This window comes from Rana temporaria, chromosome 11 (genome assembly GCF_905171775.1).
Source record: "Rana temporaria chromosome 11, aRanTem1.1, whole genome shotgun sequence".
Lineage (NCBI taxonomy): Eukaryota > Metazoa > Chordata > Amphibia > Anura > Ranidae > Rana > Rana temporaria.
This window is the reverse complement of record NC_053499.1, coordinates 26,731,217-26,747,428: the sequence shown is the minus strand read 5'-3', so window position 1 is coordinate 26,747,428 and position 16,212 is coordinate 26,731,217. Positions and strand designations below refer to the sequence as shown.

Here is a 16,212-nt window from a genome sequence, read left to right as displayed (position 1 = left end):
GTTTGGAAAGGCAGTATGCAAGGGGCCTTACTGAGATGATTGTAAAGTAGTGCTGATTGTGCCAAAGTCAATCCATCGATCAATTTGGGTACAACTAGCATGTCATATTTTTAGCATGCGATTTATTGCCAATGGCTATAGCCGCTAGGAATAATCATTGTGTCTTCCCAACAGGGACGGCTTCCTCCCTGCACATTCCCATACGGGAAAGCACAATAGCTCTGCGGGAGGGATTTCCCCATGAACACTGACTGTGTTGATGGGAGACTCTAGTCAAGAAAATTGCACCATCTATAGCGAGCGTTAATTATGTTTTATTGAATTGAGAGCTACATTAATTTGAATAATTGTCATTTGCCTGAAGTTCGGCTTTAGAACACCACACTTCCATCAGGAGTACATGGAAATTACTTGATTTTAAATTGTAACTATTATTTGATAACATATGTACATTTTTCTCCTTTAGGAATGGCAGCATTAAATGGTGGACTGGGCGGTGGTCTCTCCAATGGCACTGGTAGCACTATGGAAGCTCTAAGTCAAGCTTACTCTGGAATCCAGCAATATGCTGCAGCGGCACTGCCCTCGCTCTACAATCAGAGCCTTTTGTCACAGCAAGGTATTAGTGCTGCAGGAAGTCAGAAAGAAGGTGCGTCTTATAGCGGTGCTCTTCTTGGTATTTTTGGACAGTCTGATATGGTCTTCTAGTGAGAAGTGGTATGTCAGACGTAGCAATTTGGAGAGTTGCACAACCTCTTCAACTTCAGAATGCATTGTTTAATGTTTTCCTACGCAAAATTAGCTATTCAAAAATGAGAAACTGCTGGATATATTTTGGTGAAAGTATTTTCCAGACGGTGCTTTTGGCAGCAATATTTTGGCAAGGTACCGAGAGGCTTGACATGTTAAACAGGCCCAAAATATTTGTATCAAAGCCAGATATATAATTTACAGTACCATCAAAAATATCAACTGGCCATTAAAACCCAATTGAAATCTAGTTGAGTACATTCCAGGTGCATGGACAGGAAGAAAATGGATATAGATTACCAGATTGATTTGAAATATTGGGGAAATGGAAAGCTGGGAAGGCAACAGAAGAAAAAGCATCCAAAGTCTGTTTGCTTTCTAACAAAATGAGCCACACGTGAAATAGAAAGGCCCATCTCCTGCCAGCCTGCTGGGGCCCTTGTTTTCTGTGGGGTAGCAGTTATCTCTTTGCAGAAATCAAACATGCCCCCTGCTAATTCAGAACCAGAGCACTGCATTAGATGGGTGAGCATGTGCTTTGCTGATTGCAGAGCTTACAGGTCAGCCCCCAGCTGCAGAGACCAATTCTTCTATACTTGAAAGCAAATGTCTCTATCTGCAGTTGCTGGCAGAGAACAGCACTCTGCAACGTTCTACTCAGGCTGTGGTTGCTTTTGGAAAAAACTAACAAACACCTTTTCGTTTTATAACCTGGAATTAATTTCGAAAACTTTAATTGGGCTTTAATTATAACTCCTTTAACTTATTTGTTAAGCCTGGGTTGACACTCGTGCAAACACAGACATCGAATGTGATTGGCACCCGCACTGCGGTGCCAATCGCATGTAATGTTTGTGCAATGTGAGTTCAGCCAGTCAGCTGTGTGGCTGAACTTTCATTGGATTTGCAGTAAAATGGTGTAGGGGCCTTCCCCCAGCACTGGAATCGGATCGCATGGGCGTTCTCACCCATGCGATCTAATTTACTGTGCGAGTTCACAGCTCGCATTGTGATCTGATCTGGGGGTGTCATTAACATTGTAATGACACCCACAGCAGTTCAGAGGGCAGTGTGAACTGCCTGCAGGAAAGATGCAATGTGGGAACCAGAGCTGTAATTGCGCTGGTTCCTGCTTTGCTACAGTGTCAACCTAGGTTCAAACTGAATTCCATACCTGGCCTATCTCCGTGGTAGCTGGAAATCACTGTGGGTAGGTAAAGCTTGCAAGTCCTGTGCCAAGTGGCTGCCTTGTTGCTTAGGGATGACATGAAGTCACTAGTTCAGCATGGGTGCAATTCGGAGTACATTTTTCATTTGCTCAATAAATGCAAGGTGTTCTCTGAACAAAGTGGAGATCATGTCGTCACTGCCTTGCCTTTCCACCTCGTCCAATCGGAAAACACTTCATTGAGAAAAATGCAAAGTGTTTTCTGAATGGTGCCCACTGTTTTCAGTGACATCCAGTACGAGGAACTTCTCCCTGTACTGCTGCCACATGGAGGGTGGGCAGCGGCGGCAGCACTGAGAACATGTTGCATGTTCCACCCTCAAATGGATGAAATGTGTAACATGTTCTTAAAGGTGAACTTATCCTTTTATGCAACCTTTTGTTTGCCCAAGCTCCATTGTCATTCTTTTCTCTAGTGAAACAAGTTTGTATATATCAATGGCACGGATGCCCAATATGCACGTATCTTACTTACACATCAGTGATTGGTGAAGAAGAATAAGCGCATTTGGGGTTTTTAATAAACATATTCTGTGTTTTTTTTTTTTACTCTTCACTTAGGTCCAGAGGGTGCAAACCTCTTCATATACCACCTGCCCCAAGAGTTTGGTGACCAAGACATCCTGCAGATGTTTATGCCATTTGGAAATGTTGTGTCCGCCAAAGTTTTCATTGATAAACAAACGAACCTCAGCAAATGTTTTGGTAAGTTTTCAGCTATCATAAAGTGAGTAATCGAGCCAGTCACCATTTATTGTGACCCTTTTTCAGGTTAAAGCTCTGCAACCTTGTCCTGCATCTATAGGCAACATTTTTGGGGAAGGATTAGAACCTCTGTCAGGTTTTTCATGCTGCTATCCCCACTAGGGAGTGGGGGGGGATTATGGGGGGGGGGGGGGGTGAGGCGGAATTCAAAGGAAGCAATACACGGATAACTGGATACTTTTTCATACAAGAACATGGTACAGCAGGCACATATCAGGAAAGTTAATATTGGATTTATTATTATTATTATTTAAAGCGGTAGTAAAGTTATTTATTTTACTTTTACATATAATAAGGCTTACCTGTAGGTAAAAAAAATATCTCCTAAACTTTTACGGTTTAGAAGATCTTCCCCTCGCAATGAGCCGCTGAATGCAGCAGTGCATGCGCACAGGGGATTCTGGGCTTAAGGCCCGGGAGCCACCGGACCTTGCCCGGAAAAAGTCTCCCACGCGCATGTGTGGGAGTGACGACATTGCGGCTCCAGCCACTCAGTGCTGGAGCCGCGATACCCGGAAGACACGCCTAGGTGAAATGTCAGCTGCCTCGGCGTGGACCGGGAGGGACTCTGGCGCCTCGTTCCAAGGCACGTATTTCACAATGAGCTAGTATAGCTCATTATGCCTTTTCCCTTACAGGTGTAAAAGAAAAAATATGCAGCGGGTTTACTACCGCTTTCAGGTACTTGCATAGCGCCGTTAATTTACACAGCGCTTTACATACACGTTGTACATTCACATCAGTCCCTACCCTCAAGGAGCTTACAATGTAAGGTACCTAACTCGGATTCATATACTAGGTACAATTTAGACAGAAGCCAATTTACAAACTCTTTAAGTATTCAGTGTATTTTTAAATTATACGTATTTACTCTATTCGCTATACATACACTTGTGCTCATTTATGAGAACACACACAAATACGGGACCACAAGTGAAGCTTTTGACAATGGCAACCAATCAGGCTTCCATCTTTTAAGGGAAATTAGGATTTTTGCTGGCTGTAGCTGAATATCCTAGTCGTTTTTTTTTTTTTTTTATATAGTACATAAGCTGTGTATACCTGTTAATTGGACACAACAATGTAATCTACAGCAATACACAGGATATTTATATGTGACTGATCTAAGCAACTTTTTTTTTTGGTTTATTAGAAATAAATGTTTTTGATCTGAATGTCTAGATTGAACCTTTCAGTTATGTGCTACTGTGCTTTACACATATTTTGTCTGTGCACGGTCTTAATAATTATGCCTAAAAGTGGCCATTTAGGTGTATTTGCCTTTTCGAATAACCATCATGCTTGTGTGTGGCAGGTTTCGTGAGTTATGACAATCCAGTTTCCGCTCAGGCTGCTATCCAGTCAATGAATGGCTTTCAGATCGGAATGAAACGTCTGAAGGTCCAGCTAAAACGCTCCAAGAATGACAGCAAACCATACTGAACTGTACTGCCCTGGGAAGTGAGCGAGAAGGATGTTCTGGTAAGTGTGGGATGGAAAGGCCAAACCAGGATTTATGGCTGGAGGAGAGCACTTAGTGAGAACCTACAGACTCTGCTGTCTGTCAGCAGCCCCGAAGCATCTCCATGTACTAAAAGCCAGAAGCCTCTTTCCCTCCTAAAAGACTCTGGGTACAACGTTTTGTTGTGATTTATTTTTTATTTTTATTTTTTTGCTTCATATGGAAGAATGGCTCGTACTACTTGTTTCAAGTGTTTTGTTTTGGAGTTTAGGTGCCATATCAGTGATTAATTTTTTTTTTTTTTATATATATAATAATGTTTGGACTTTTGCCGTGTTTGTACAGATGTATGACAAGTACCAGCACCAGAAGCCTTGAAAAAGGAGAGAAGAGCTCCTGCTTTTTCTGGCATTAATATAGCCTGTCTGCTCAATGCTCCACTTGCCATTCTGCTGCATTTCAACTGCATGCACATTCTGACCCTAAGGGTCACTCACTTATGTACCTCTCCCCTTCCCAGGTCTGTCTTGTGGTACAACAATGGCTCCTTTTGCTGGAGTTTTTCTGTATTATCCTGCTTAATTTATTAATTTTTTTGTTTTAGCTGCTGGCTGTTCATAAAAAAATGTACGTAAAGCACAACTAAGGTTGCCCTTTAGCTGCTTAAAATAGACATTCAGACAGGTATTTTTATTGAAGAGCAATGATCAGTAGCCTTTGGTGACTGAATCAGATTTTGGCTTTCAGGATTTTAGTCTCACCACTGAAAAGAGGTCGGTAACTATAAACTCCTACAAAACCACATTCTTTTCTGTCCTTGGCTTATCCACATGGGAATTTAAGACCTCACAAAATCTCTGTAATCTGCCCCTTATGGATTGATCCAACTTACCTTCATTCCTTTGAATAGGAACCTGATTAAGACTTAGAACTTGTGTTGATTGGTATTTGTTACATCAGTTTTTGAGTCTTGTATTCCCAAACACATTTATTGGAATGCAAAATTGCAGGTCAAGTGTACCTTTCAATAAATTCTGAGTGTGGTTCAAATATACCATCAGCGCAATCCCAAAGCCAGACAACACCGGCCCTTAAGATGGTTAAACGCTCACCAAACCCATGTGTTTGGTTAAAAGAGCTATGGGTCATTTTCAGAAAAAAAAAATAGGTTGAGATTCTATTAATGAATTGATAAAGGAGCTTGGATTTTTCATGTCTTGCATGTCTTTTAAATTCTTATTTGCCCTAGCCTTAGCCCAGCACTTAGCTGCACAATAAATAGAAATAGCAATATTGTATTTGTAAGTTTTGAAGTGTTTGCCACCTTCCACCAGCAGTGTTTTTTAATTAACGGAACTACATGATGGATCGCAGTTAGCCTTTCGCTACAAATCCCATCGGATTTGGTATGAAAAGTGGCCATATGGCAGTGGGTCAAGAATCCATAGAGCTGGGATAGGCAGAGAAAAGTGATACATTCATGATGTATACCTATTGGCACTTTATATTGTCAAAGTACACTTAATCATATCTGTTTTCTGTACATGCTCAATTTTTAAATAGCATTTCTGGCAACCATAAGCACAATATGTGTACTTTTTTTAAAACCTTCTAGAACAATCAATCTGGTTTTTCACCAGACTTAAAAATGTTTACTGGTAATTTTACCACTCTTCATGGCAAGTGGGCATGGCATTGACATATAAAAAGGATTCTCTCAAGAGTTCACGGACTGGTGTCTGGTGTTGCATGTAGAATAGAGTATTTCATGTGCCTGTGTGTGTATGTACTCTTTGTGCATACCTACATACATGTATCGTGACATACGTGATGAAGAACTGCTAAAACTTGAATATTGTATACTCAGAGAAAAAAGGTGTTTTCAAAGTTTTTGATTTGGTATAATGTGAAACGTATTGAGGCTTCCAGGCTCCTGATATGATCTTTTATACAAATGTATAAAAAAAATAATCAAACTGAAAAAAAAAAAAAAGATGATTGAAGGAAAACAAGCCTGTTAGAATGACATTTCTATATTTTTATAGAGGTTTTATACAGCTCGGATGAGTGAGCAATATTTATTGCCTAAATTATTTCACTGGGAAGAGATTTTGTAGAATTTGGAAAGACGGTGATTTTATTTTATGTTTTATACAAAGTAACTCTGCATCATGTTTATAAGGCATCTTACAGTGTATGGGGATGGACAAAAAATATCCTGCCCAGCAGAAGAGTCTGGGTTTTAAATGTGAAAAGAGGTCTCCTCCTGATTTGTCAGTATTGAAATTCTTCACAGCTTAAAATTTGCCTGCAGGCTATTTAGAACTCTGTTTTTTCAGAACTTCTGCCTATATAACAGATTTTTATTTATTTAAGGGTTACATTGAGTGGTGGGTACCGTAATGGGGTCCACGTCTTTCCCTTGCTTGGGAGTCCAGTTCAGTGTGTACTAATGACACGCCCTGTATCTGAGGCATGAATGGATTCCTTGTTACATAGATGTGAAACAGGCAGAACCATTATTGCGCTCTGTACTGTAAGGGCCCGTTCACACCGTAGCACAGTGCTTGACTGGTCCTTCTGATGGCTGTGGCATCACCTCCTTTAATCAGCACTGCTGGTGGTGTTTGGATTCCTGTTTCCAACCCTAATCAGAAGGACAGAAAAGTTTTTATTGCCAGTTTTCAAAAGTAAGCATGCCTATGTTCTTTGTGGAAGATCTGCTCATAGTTCAATTAAGCATTTCAATTTGAAAAGGCATTTTATCCTCTGTGATGTAGTTAAAGCGGATCTCCACCCTAAAGTGAAGTCGCACTGATCGGCACCCTCCGGTGTCACATTTGACACCTTTAAGGGGGGAGGGGGGTGCAGATACCTGTCTACAGACAGGTATTTGCACCCACTTCCGGCCACACGACACGGGCAAAAGACAGGTTTTTTCCTGGCATCCCGTCCGTCCCCCGTTGTATGCTGGGAACACTCGGCTCCCAGCACACAGCGGGAGCCAATCGGCGGGCGCAGCGCGACTCGCGCATGCGCCGTAGGGAACCGGGCAGTGAAGCCGCAGCGCTTCACTTCCTGGTTCCCTCACCGTGGATGGAGGGGGGAGCAGCAGGGTGACGAGCGATCGCTCGTCATCTGCTGCGGACGCCGCTGGACTCCAGGACAGGTAAGTGTCCTAATATTAAAAGTCAGCAGCTGCAGTATTTGTAGCTGCTGGCTTTTAATATATTTTTTTAGTGGCACATCCACTTTAATGATATATGCAGCATGTTCTGCGTTGGCAAGGACTCATTCAAATAGGTGCTGACACCTATAGCCTGCGAATGAATGTCTTGTTTATGCGGCTTTAGCCACCAGGTGTGCAGGCAGCCCATTGATGTCTATGGGGATGCAGTGGGCTGTGCACACACACAGCAGACTGTCTGCATTTGGGGCCCTTCACCTGCAACTGCATGTCTGTCAGATGCGTCCCAATAGACCTGAATGGGCATCTGAAGCCACATAAACTAGGTGCTTATTCACCGGCTGTAAGCGCCCGTCTGAATGAGGCTAAATGTTTACCTATAAATTCCCATGTTTTACAGTAGTGTTTTACATATGTGCTGCTTTGAGGTATTTAACAGAAATAGTTATTTTGGTTGTGTGCCAATTTAATTGCGCTGATGTGTAGATATTTTAAGACGGGCAGATCTGGCAGTTTTTAACCCTTATAGCTGAATGTCATCCATGTGTTGGTGACCCAGTCATTGTAAGCAGTCACATTAAAGTTTCTGGGTGGTTTACTCAATGTTTACATTCCTTTAGCTTGATGTCTAGGTGTCCTTTTAATTGTCTTAGCAATGTTGGAAAATGGCTGTAATTTTTAGCCACAACAATGAATTCTAGAGGTAGAATATAAAGAACAAAGTAGGGTAGTATGGAGTTTTTCAGTAAGTGTTGTCAGTTTTTAAAATTGGCACTGGTTTTCACCAACTTTATCCATTTGCTAGAACCAAGAACAGTGTAGTATAGCAACGTCTCATTTGCAGTACTGACTCCATTGGCATTGAAGTCCCTAAGGTCACTGGAAGAATTGGAGTTCCCTTAAACCTATGAAGTTACTAGAATGAAAATAGGTTTTCGATGTTCTTGCAACAAACTAGTGACACTTGTTAACTTAAGAGGATTAGTAGGTTTTTTACTATTTATTTTTCGCTCCAGTCAATGGTAAGCTTGAATGTGGAAAGCTAGCTTAATAATGGAAACCTGTTATGTAGAAGAAGTCTGAAGAGCAGAGTCAAATTGTCTTTTAAGGCATATGTCAATTTCTCTTGCTTTCTGGTAAGTTGTCTTTTGAAGAGTGCAGTCTATTGCCTGCCAAGCGTCCACTAAAGAGCCTTTGCCCACTGTATGTGTGATTGAGTGCTCTAGTTACCACTCATCTGTAGCCTTTTCTCCAGTCAGCCAATCATAAACTGGTAAGGAAAAGCACAATTCTGTCTTTTTTGTGCCCCGGTAATGCTTGTTGGGGGAATATCCTGCACCTTTTCCCAGAAATGGCTTGATTGGAAGCAAAAGAAACCTGCAGCTGAAGAAACAAAACAATATCTGACCGTTTTCAGAAGTTGCAACATAACATTTGCTTTTTGCTATACATTAGCAAATACTCTGAAATCGGGAATTTTTGTCCTTGACTTCGTCAATGATGAACTTTGTGGGACTTCCTGCAAAGAGGTGTTCTATAAAATGGGGTTACAATTTTTAAAGTCATCTCAGTTAGCGTTCAGAAACTGTTTGTGCCATTCATAGAGCCTAGATGTCACCATTGTTTCGGAGGTGCTAGTAAATGTAATCATAAAAAAAAAAAAAACCCCAGTGTTTACATGGAGTGGTTTGGGTTTTTGTCGGTCTTCACACCGCCGCTCCTGTCCCGTTTTGTGTCCATGTGGGTTGCTGGGCTAACTTTTTTTCTGTTGGGATCCCTTTTGCATGGTGATTCTAGTCTCTAATTTATGTCTGTTGGGTGTTGTGTCCCTCCCAAATCCTATCACAGTCATGTGTACATGCGTGTCACATCATGTTGTTTCCCTTCGAGATGCCGAGATCCACCATGCTAGTAACCTTGGTCCTCGGTGTCTCTGCATGTCTGTATTGAGCTAGGCCATTGTGTCTAGCTGTGTCTTTTTTTTTTTTTTGTTTGTTTGTTTTTTTCTCTGTGATTTGATGTATTGCGTTGTGTAACTCAGTGCTTCTCCCTGTTTCTCTGGTTTGTTTTTGTTTTCTAGATCCCTTCCTGCCATTTGTCCATCATTGTGCCTCTAAAGCATGTCGGTGTGGCGTTCAAGTACATCGTCCAAATCCTTGTTTCTTCAGCTTCTTTGATGCTTGAACTCTCACCTCTGAACTTGTGTTGACCCTTTTTTTTTTTTTTTTTTTATGCTAATGTGTATATTTTACCATGTTGTTGTTGTGTTTTTTTTTTTCTTCTCTTTGTATGTTTTTTCTTGCGTGTTGCCAAATTGGCTTTGCTTCAAAGACTGCGAAGAGGGACACAATATTTAAAAAAAAAACAAAAAACAAAATCTCGCATTTGATTATTAAAAAAAAAAATATATATAAATCTATTTTTCTAGAAATTCATAAAATAACCACTTAATTTTGGGATGATACTTTGTACCTAATAATCTTTTGAGCAGGCCTAACTGGCACACTGTTTAATATTCGTCTTTTATTTTTTTTGTTTGTTTGTACCAACCAAAATTCAATCTGTATGTCCTCTCTACTTGAGCTTAGGGGGCTTCTTTGTGTTATTTTATTTTTTAACCAAACCTTGTACCTAATTGGAATCTCTCCAAAAGAGTCACATTTTGCTGTTTACAGATACAAACAAGCTTTTTTTTTTTTTTTAGCTATGGAGTGTGGTAACTTTGTATTATGTGCCCCCTTCACAGCACCTGCAAGCATACCAGAACTTGTGCTTCTATCTGCCTACTAATTTTTTCCCCCCTTTTGGGGATGCTCTACTTACTCTATATAGCAAAATGTGACCGCTTTTGTTTTCTCTTTAAACTGTGCCAAAAAAAACTACTTTGCCTTGTCCTGTACATTTCTGTTACTTATCAACGCTCAGTTTAATACATGCAGTATGACCCTCTTAGGGACAGTTACTGAGCCAATAGATTTTGCGTTTTAGAGGTTAAAAAGTACAAAGCGGGGCTGTAAACATCATTTTAAACAAAACTGTTTAGCGTTGTCCTTTTTAATTAATTTTTGTGTGTGTGTGTTGACTAGATGTGCAGTTATAAGTTATCTGGGCTTGTGTGTTCAGGCCGCACTGGAGATTCCTGCCCCGACATGCAGGGTAGCTGTGCTGTATAACAGCACAGCATGTTTTGGTTGGCACCATAATGATTAACTGGTGACCTTCAGAGGTCTACCAAAAGTCCCAGTACGATGGTTACCTTAGAAGAGCTTGACTTACAGGCTGTTGTATATTTAGTGAGGGCTGACTAAAGGTCTTGTGTGCAAAAAGTGGAAGAGAAATAGTCTGTTGCCTACAGCAGGAAGAATCTTATTGGCTATGGGCGACAACTAATTCAGTGCTTCATTTTTCATACGTAGTCCACCATCCTCTAAAGAAAATTAAAGGGGATATAAAAAAAAAATAACCTCTGTTGTAAAGTGAGCTGCTTAATCCACACTGGTATTAAGAGTCGGTCCATACAAAACCACCATTTTGGTTTTGAGTGGGCAGAACCCACCCCACTGGCTTCTTGTGTTTAAGGTGAGGTAACCCCATTCGAGTTCCCACAACACAATTTTATTTTGCTGCCTCAGCATGTGGAATATTCTCTCTCTGGAGGCTAAAAGACAAATGTTGGGGGTGGGCAGAGCTGGGAACTCGGGTGTTGAAACCTCACATCACTTTCAGACACTTTATAAATGTATTCATGTGCGTTTCCAATGGCCACTCCATTTTCTGCTACAGTCCTGAGTCAGGTGTTGTCACTATCCTCGAAGCATTCTGGGAAACTAATATAGTAGTCCCATCTCACGAGGAGCAGTGCTTTGGTAAACCAGAATCCCTTTGGTGCTTCTATGTCCACAGGGTATAACCCAATTTTGGTTTTGTGCCCTTGAGCTTCGATTCAAGCGCTCTTGTTTACTTTACTTTTATTCTATGAGGCAGGAATTGGCACCAGTCCAGTCTAACACACAACTCTGCGCAGGGCTGCTCACAATGCATAAGCCGACACAGAAGGTCATAACTCCTTCTCTTCCTCACAACCTGTCTCATTGGTGAAGTGCTTACTACAGAATCAAAACACCTGAGAAGTATAATCTCTGGATCGAAATAAATGCCAAAAAAAAAAAGGCTTTCTTCTGACTACTTTTAAAAACAACAAAGTTCTGTGGTGATTTTATGCATTGTCATAATGTTACCTCTGCCTTCCTAATAATATCTGCCTGCTTTTTGTGAATAATTCTATATAAAGTTGCAAAAAAAAAAGAAAAAAAAATCTTTTGGAGACAAACCTGTGGGCTTTTTTATTGGTACAAACTGATTGTAGTTAACACTAGGATTTTGTACAGTTTTTTGCCTTTTTTCTACTAGAAAACGATGTAAAGTGATTTATTTCACAATGTGAAGTCGAAAAAAAAAAATGTTGCCACTATATGACCAAGATGTCCTTCTGTGCTGCCGTAACAGGACTCATGAAATCTCCACTATCCCTTCCTCACAGATGCTTTTCTTAATTGTCTTGAATTAAGTTTTGTTTTTTTTCTGATTTGCAAAGCAAAAATTTAGTTATTTTTTTTGTTTTTTGTTTCTGTGTGAAATTGTGTTGTAAAATGTAGAAAATATGAATTTTCTTTAATGGTTTAAGAAGATTTAAAAAAAAAAGGTAACCACTACTGCATAGCTGATCGCTGAGTTTGTGGATTAAAATGAATTTCTGTTTAAGTTTGAAACCAGTGTGTCTGTGTTAAATGAATTAACCCTTTGTAAAATTTAATTTCAACCCCCCTCCCCTTTCTCCCGATATTTACTGATGTTTTAATTGTGCACAAACATTACACCAACATACACAGTTCTGACTAGAAGTCATTTTGTATACAAAAAGTGTGGTACCTTCCTTTGTTTGTTTGCTATTAAACTGTTTGAGAAGACAGTGTGGTCCGTTTTATTTCACAACATGACGATAAAACCCCCAAGCAACCCGATATTCATGAGGCAATAAAAAAACGTCCACCCTGTTTACTGTTAAAGCCAACCTCTGGCCAGCTTTTACAATTTCATTTGGGTCTCTGTGGGCAGACGTTTGGTTTCTTTAGGTGGGTTTTGCACCCCTATAAAAGTTTCAAAGCATTCAAGTCCCCCTTGAAGCAAGCCATATGCAGGACGGGTCTACAACTGCAGGTCAGCTGCACCTGTCCATTCTGAATGATCTCCAAAGCCTCCTAAACTGATAGCGTTGACACAAGCCCAAAGCCTGTGAAGACTGGCCCTTTTGGTGGCTACCCCCGCCTTCCCTTCCTCTACTAGCGAAACTCTAGTGCTTGTTTAGGGGGATTAAATAGAAACTCTAGGCTTCCTCCAAAAAAATTAAGTCAGCAACAAATACTGTAGCTGCTGACTTGCTGGATCCTAACCCGAACCGATTCTTCCATCGGCTTCAGGTACAGGCTCCGGCATAGCAAGTAATGGAAGCGGGAAGTGAAGCCTTGCGGCTTTATAGCTGGTTTCCGACTGCACGAGCTGTGCTGTGCCTTGTGAATGGTGTTGTAGTCTTCTGGGACCTGTGTGTCCCAGAAGACTGCAAACAAGCAGAACTTCCCCTTTTGGGTGGAACTCTTCCATAAGAGCGGAATTCTTCCCTTACTCCTCGCTCTCAGTGGCCTCTCTCCTTCACACTCAGCATGATGACATCAGCAAAGGAGCAGCAGCAAACAACTGGTGAAGAGGAGCAGCTTCGTTAGACCTCTAATAAGGCAAGTAATTCTCTGTTCCATGCATGAGGCTTACTACCTGAGCATCTAACCAAATGGATTTTTTTATTGCTTTGATTTGTACCTAATCTCATACAGTTTTACCTGGTTTCTTACACTTTGGATAGAACTGCATCTTGTTAAATGTTACTCCTATACTGTGTTTAATAACATTATGGTATACTACAAGACACGTCTACCTTTTTTCTATCGCGTACATTTCTTGTCAAAACTTGGGTTCAAAGTAGAAATCCCTGTCATGAAATCTCTTCGAACTGAGGCAAATCCTCCCTTGCACTATCCTCACTAGAACAGGTATTCCCATTTTGCCTGTCTTTGGTAAAGGCTCTAAAACGTTTGCTTTCTGTCCTAGTGACAGTTTTACCTGGACAAATATATAATATAAATATTGAAACTGATGCTTTAACCCTTTACAATGCTGTCAAAACATATACAAAAATGTAGCGAAGATATAAACTATAGCAGTAAGTACAGGTAATTAATGCCCTCCATCCATGCAATTTAACCGCTTCCCATCCAGCTTATAGTACGGTGATGCCGAGCATTAGCTCTGCCAACCTGGGTAGACGTCATATGTTTATCATCCCATGATCTGCCTTGTGCGATCTGTCACCGGATAACAAATCGGTGTACCGGGCTGCTGCCCATACCATGTGATCACTATAACCAATCAAAGCAGATCACAAGACGGTTGTATGCAATAGCCATTAATTGTGTATCTCTGTGATTGGTCACAGTGATCACATGGTACAGACAGGGGCAATCACAATACATCTGTACCATGTGATAGCTGTGGCCAATTACTGCTTCACAATAGTACACACTGGATAAATGGATGCCTTTCCTAAAAAATAATTGCTTATTGCAGTTATTACTGTTGTAAGCAATCGAAGTGTGTTTAAAAAAAATAATCTCCCCAGAGTAGTACAGTGTCACTATGGTGACACTACTGCTCTGGTCACAGTATTTAAAAAATTGTAAACAAATGTTAAAGAAATCTATTTATTTTTATCTTATTACATGCTGTCACCAGTGTCTCCTGATCATCACCACACCAGTTATGATGATGCTGTACTGCACTGGTGAGAGAAAAAAATTACAATTTGAAAAAAACTCACTGTGCTTCTTACTAAATATCTTGCACTGTCTACTTTCCAAAAAAAAAAGGTTTTTAAGGGGGGGGGGTGGGGGGTTATTTTTAGGACCTCAAATTAGATGGGTACCGTCTGTACATCAGGATTAATTGATTTTTATTTATATATATATATATATATATATATATATATAATATAATATAATATATGCCATGGTTTCTGGACTCTCTTACAGACTAATATTTAGGGTTATCAAGGTATTTTTACCAAAGCAATGTTGCAGAATACGTTTTGGCCTGAGATTTATGAAGAAATACTTATTTGCAACATTTTATAACTAAAATGTTTTAGTTGGCAAAAAAAATGAAAATTGTATACTCCCCTTTCTGTAATTTTCCTTCCCTGATGCATCTTCTTGGCAGCACACACTGGGTTGTGACTCCGCGCCCACAACCTGACAGGATTGGTTAGCTATAAATTTAAAGGGGAGACGCCCCACACCATTCTCTGTATATATCATCCAAAAACAGGGTGGGCACTTGTGTGCTGCCATGAAGATGCGTCAGGAAAGGAAAATTACGGAAAGGTGAGTATACAATTTCCCGTTTTCCTGACGCATTCATGGCAGCACACACTGGGAAATAACTCGCCAGTCGGGAGGGTGCAAGAAAATCTTTTATTCCTTATAGTGCAGAGGAATTGGCTCTAACAGATCTGCTGAAGTCGGCGGCAGCCAAGTGAGCAGAATCCACTCTAGTGGGAAATGAAGGTATGTCTGGAAGACCAAGTTGCTGCTCTGCATATGGTCTCCGGTAAAATCCCGCAATATGCTGCCCATGAGGTAGCCACTGCCCTGGTCGAGTGAGACCTGATGCCCTCAGGAATCGTAAGTTGCTGAATGGAATAGGCCTCTTTGATAGGTCTGACTAACCAGGAGGCGATGGTACGGGAAGTAGCTGCTTGGCCTCGTCTGCTCCCGTGTGGGATAACCAAGAGAGAATCGGTCTTCCTCAAGTGAGTTGTAGCTGTAAGGTAACTGGAGATGGTTGATTTGACATCCAAGGCATGAGGTTCGCCCCTCTCGTTAGTGGAGGACGGAAGGACGATGTCCTGGTTATAATGAAAGGAGGAAGCTACCTTTGCTATAAATCGGTCTGAAGGCTTCGGTACCACTCTGTCAGGGGAAAAATAAATAAATAGGGTTCCGTAGCCATAAGTGATTGTATTTCTGACACCCTTCTAGCTAATGTAATTGCGATAATGAAAGCCAGTTTCAGAGTTCGATTCCACAGTGAAACTGAATTAAACGTAAAAAAGGGTGGATTGGACAAGGCCTCGAGTACTACTGAGAGATCCCATGCCGGAAAGGTTGGTTTCCTAGGAGGGCTGATCTTCATGCAGGCTTTCAGAAATTGAGTGACCAGACAATGAAGAGCCCATCTAGTACCCATCTTGGCAAAAAGGGTGGATACCTGAACCTTCAGGGTACTTGAGCTTAGGCCTTTGTCAAGGCATGACTGAAGAAATTCTAGAATTTGAGATGGTTCTGGTGAGATAGGGTTCCAACCTCTTTGTTGTGTCATCGAAACGAACCTCTCCCAGATTCTTGTGTAGGTGGTACTTGTGGTGCTCTTTAGGGTCGATATTACTTGGGAACATCCTTGCTCCCTTAACCTAAATCTCTCAACTTCCATGCTGTCAGATGCAGCTTCTCTGGAGCTGGATGGAAGAACTGACCTTGATATAGGAGATCCCTGGTTTCCGGTAGATGAATTGGAGTTTGAGTACTGAGCTGTAACAGGGTCGTAAACCATGGTCTCCTCGGCTAGAACAGTATTACCGCGGTTGAGGATTTTCAAAGCAGGGACAGGAACCTCGCGATTAGGGGAGTTGGAGGGAAAATGTACTCCAGCTTGAAA

At 41.0% G+C, this 16,212-nt stretch overlaps 1 protein-coding gene across 11 annotated transcripts in view; it reads left to right on the top strand.

Annotated features, from left to right (window-relative positions):
* Positions 1-12,359, top strand: part of CELF1 (CUGBP Elav-like family member 1) — a 51,934-nt gene extending 39,575 nt beyond the window's left edge. For 10 of the 11 annotated variants that reach the window (XM_040328260.1, XM_040328261.1, XM_040328253.1 and 7 more), the window contains 4 exons: positions 467-649; positions 2,540-2,683; positions 4,059-4,225; positions 9,473-12,359. In XM_040328260.1, coding sequence (XP_040184194.1) covers positions 467-649; positions 2,540-2,683; positions 4,059-4,186 — 455 coding nt within the window. In that variant the 3' untranslated portion in view covers positions 4,187-4,225; positions 9,473-12,359. The remainder of the gene's footprint in view (positions 1-466; positions 650-2,539; positions 2,684-4,058; positions 4,226-9,472) is intronic. The other variant, XM_040328254.1, reaches the window with a different exon arrangement.
* Positions 12,360-16,212: the final 3,853 nt, after the last annotated feature.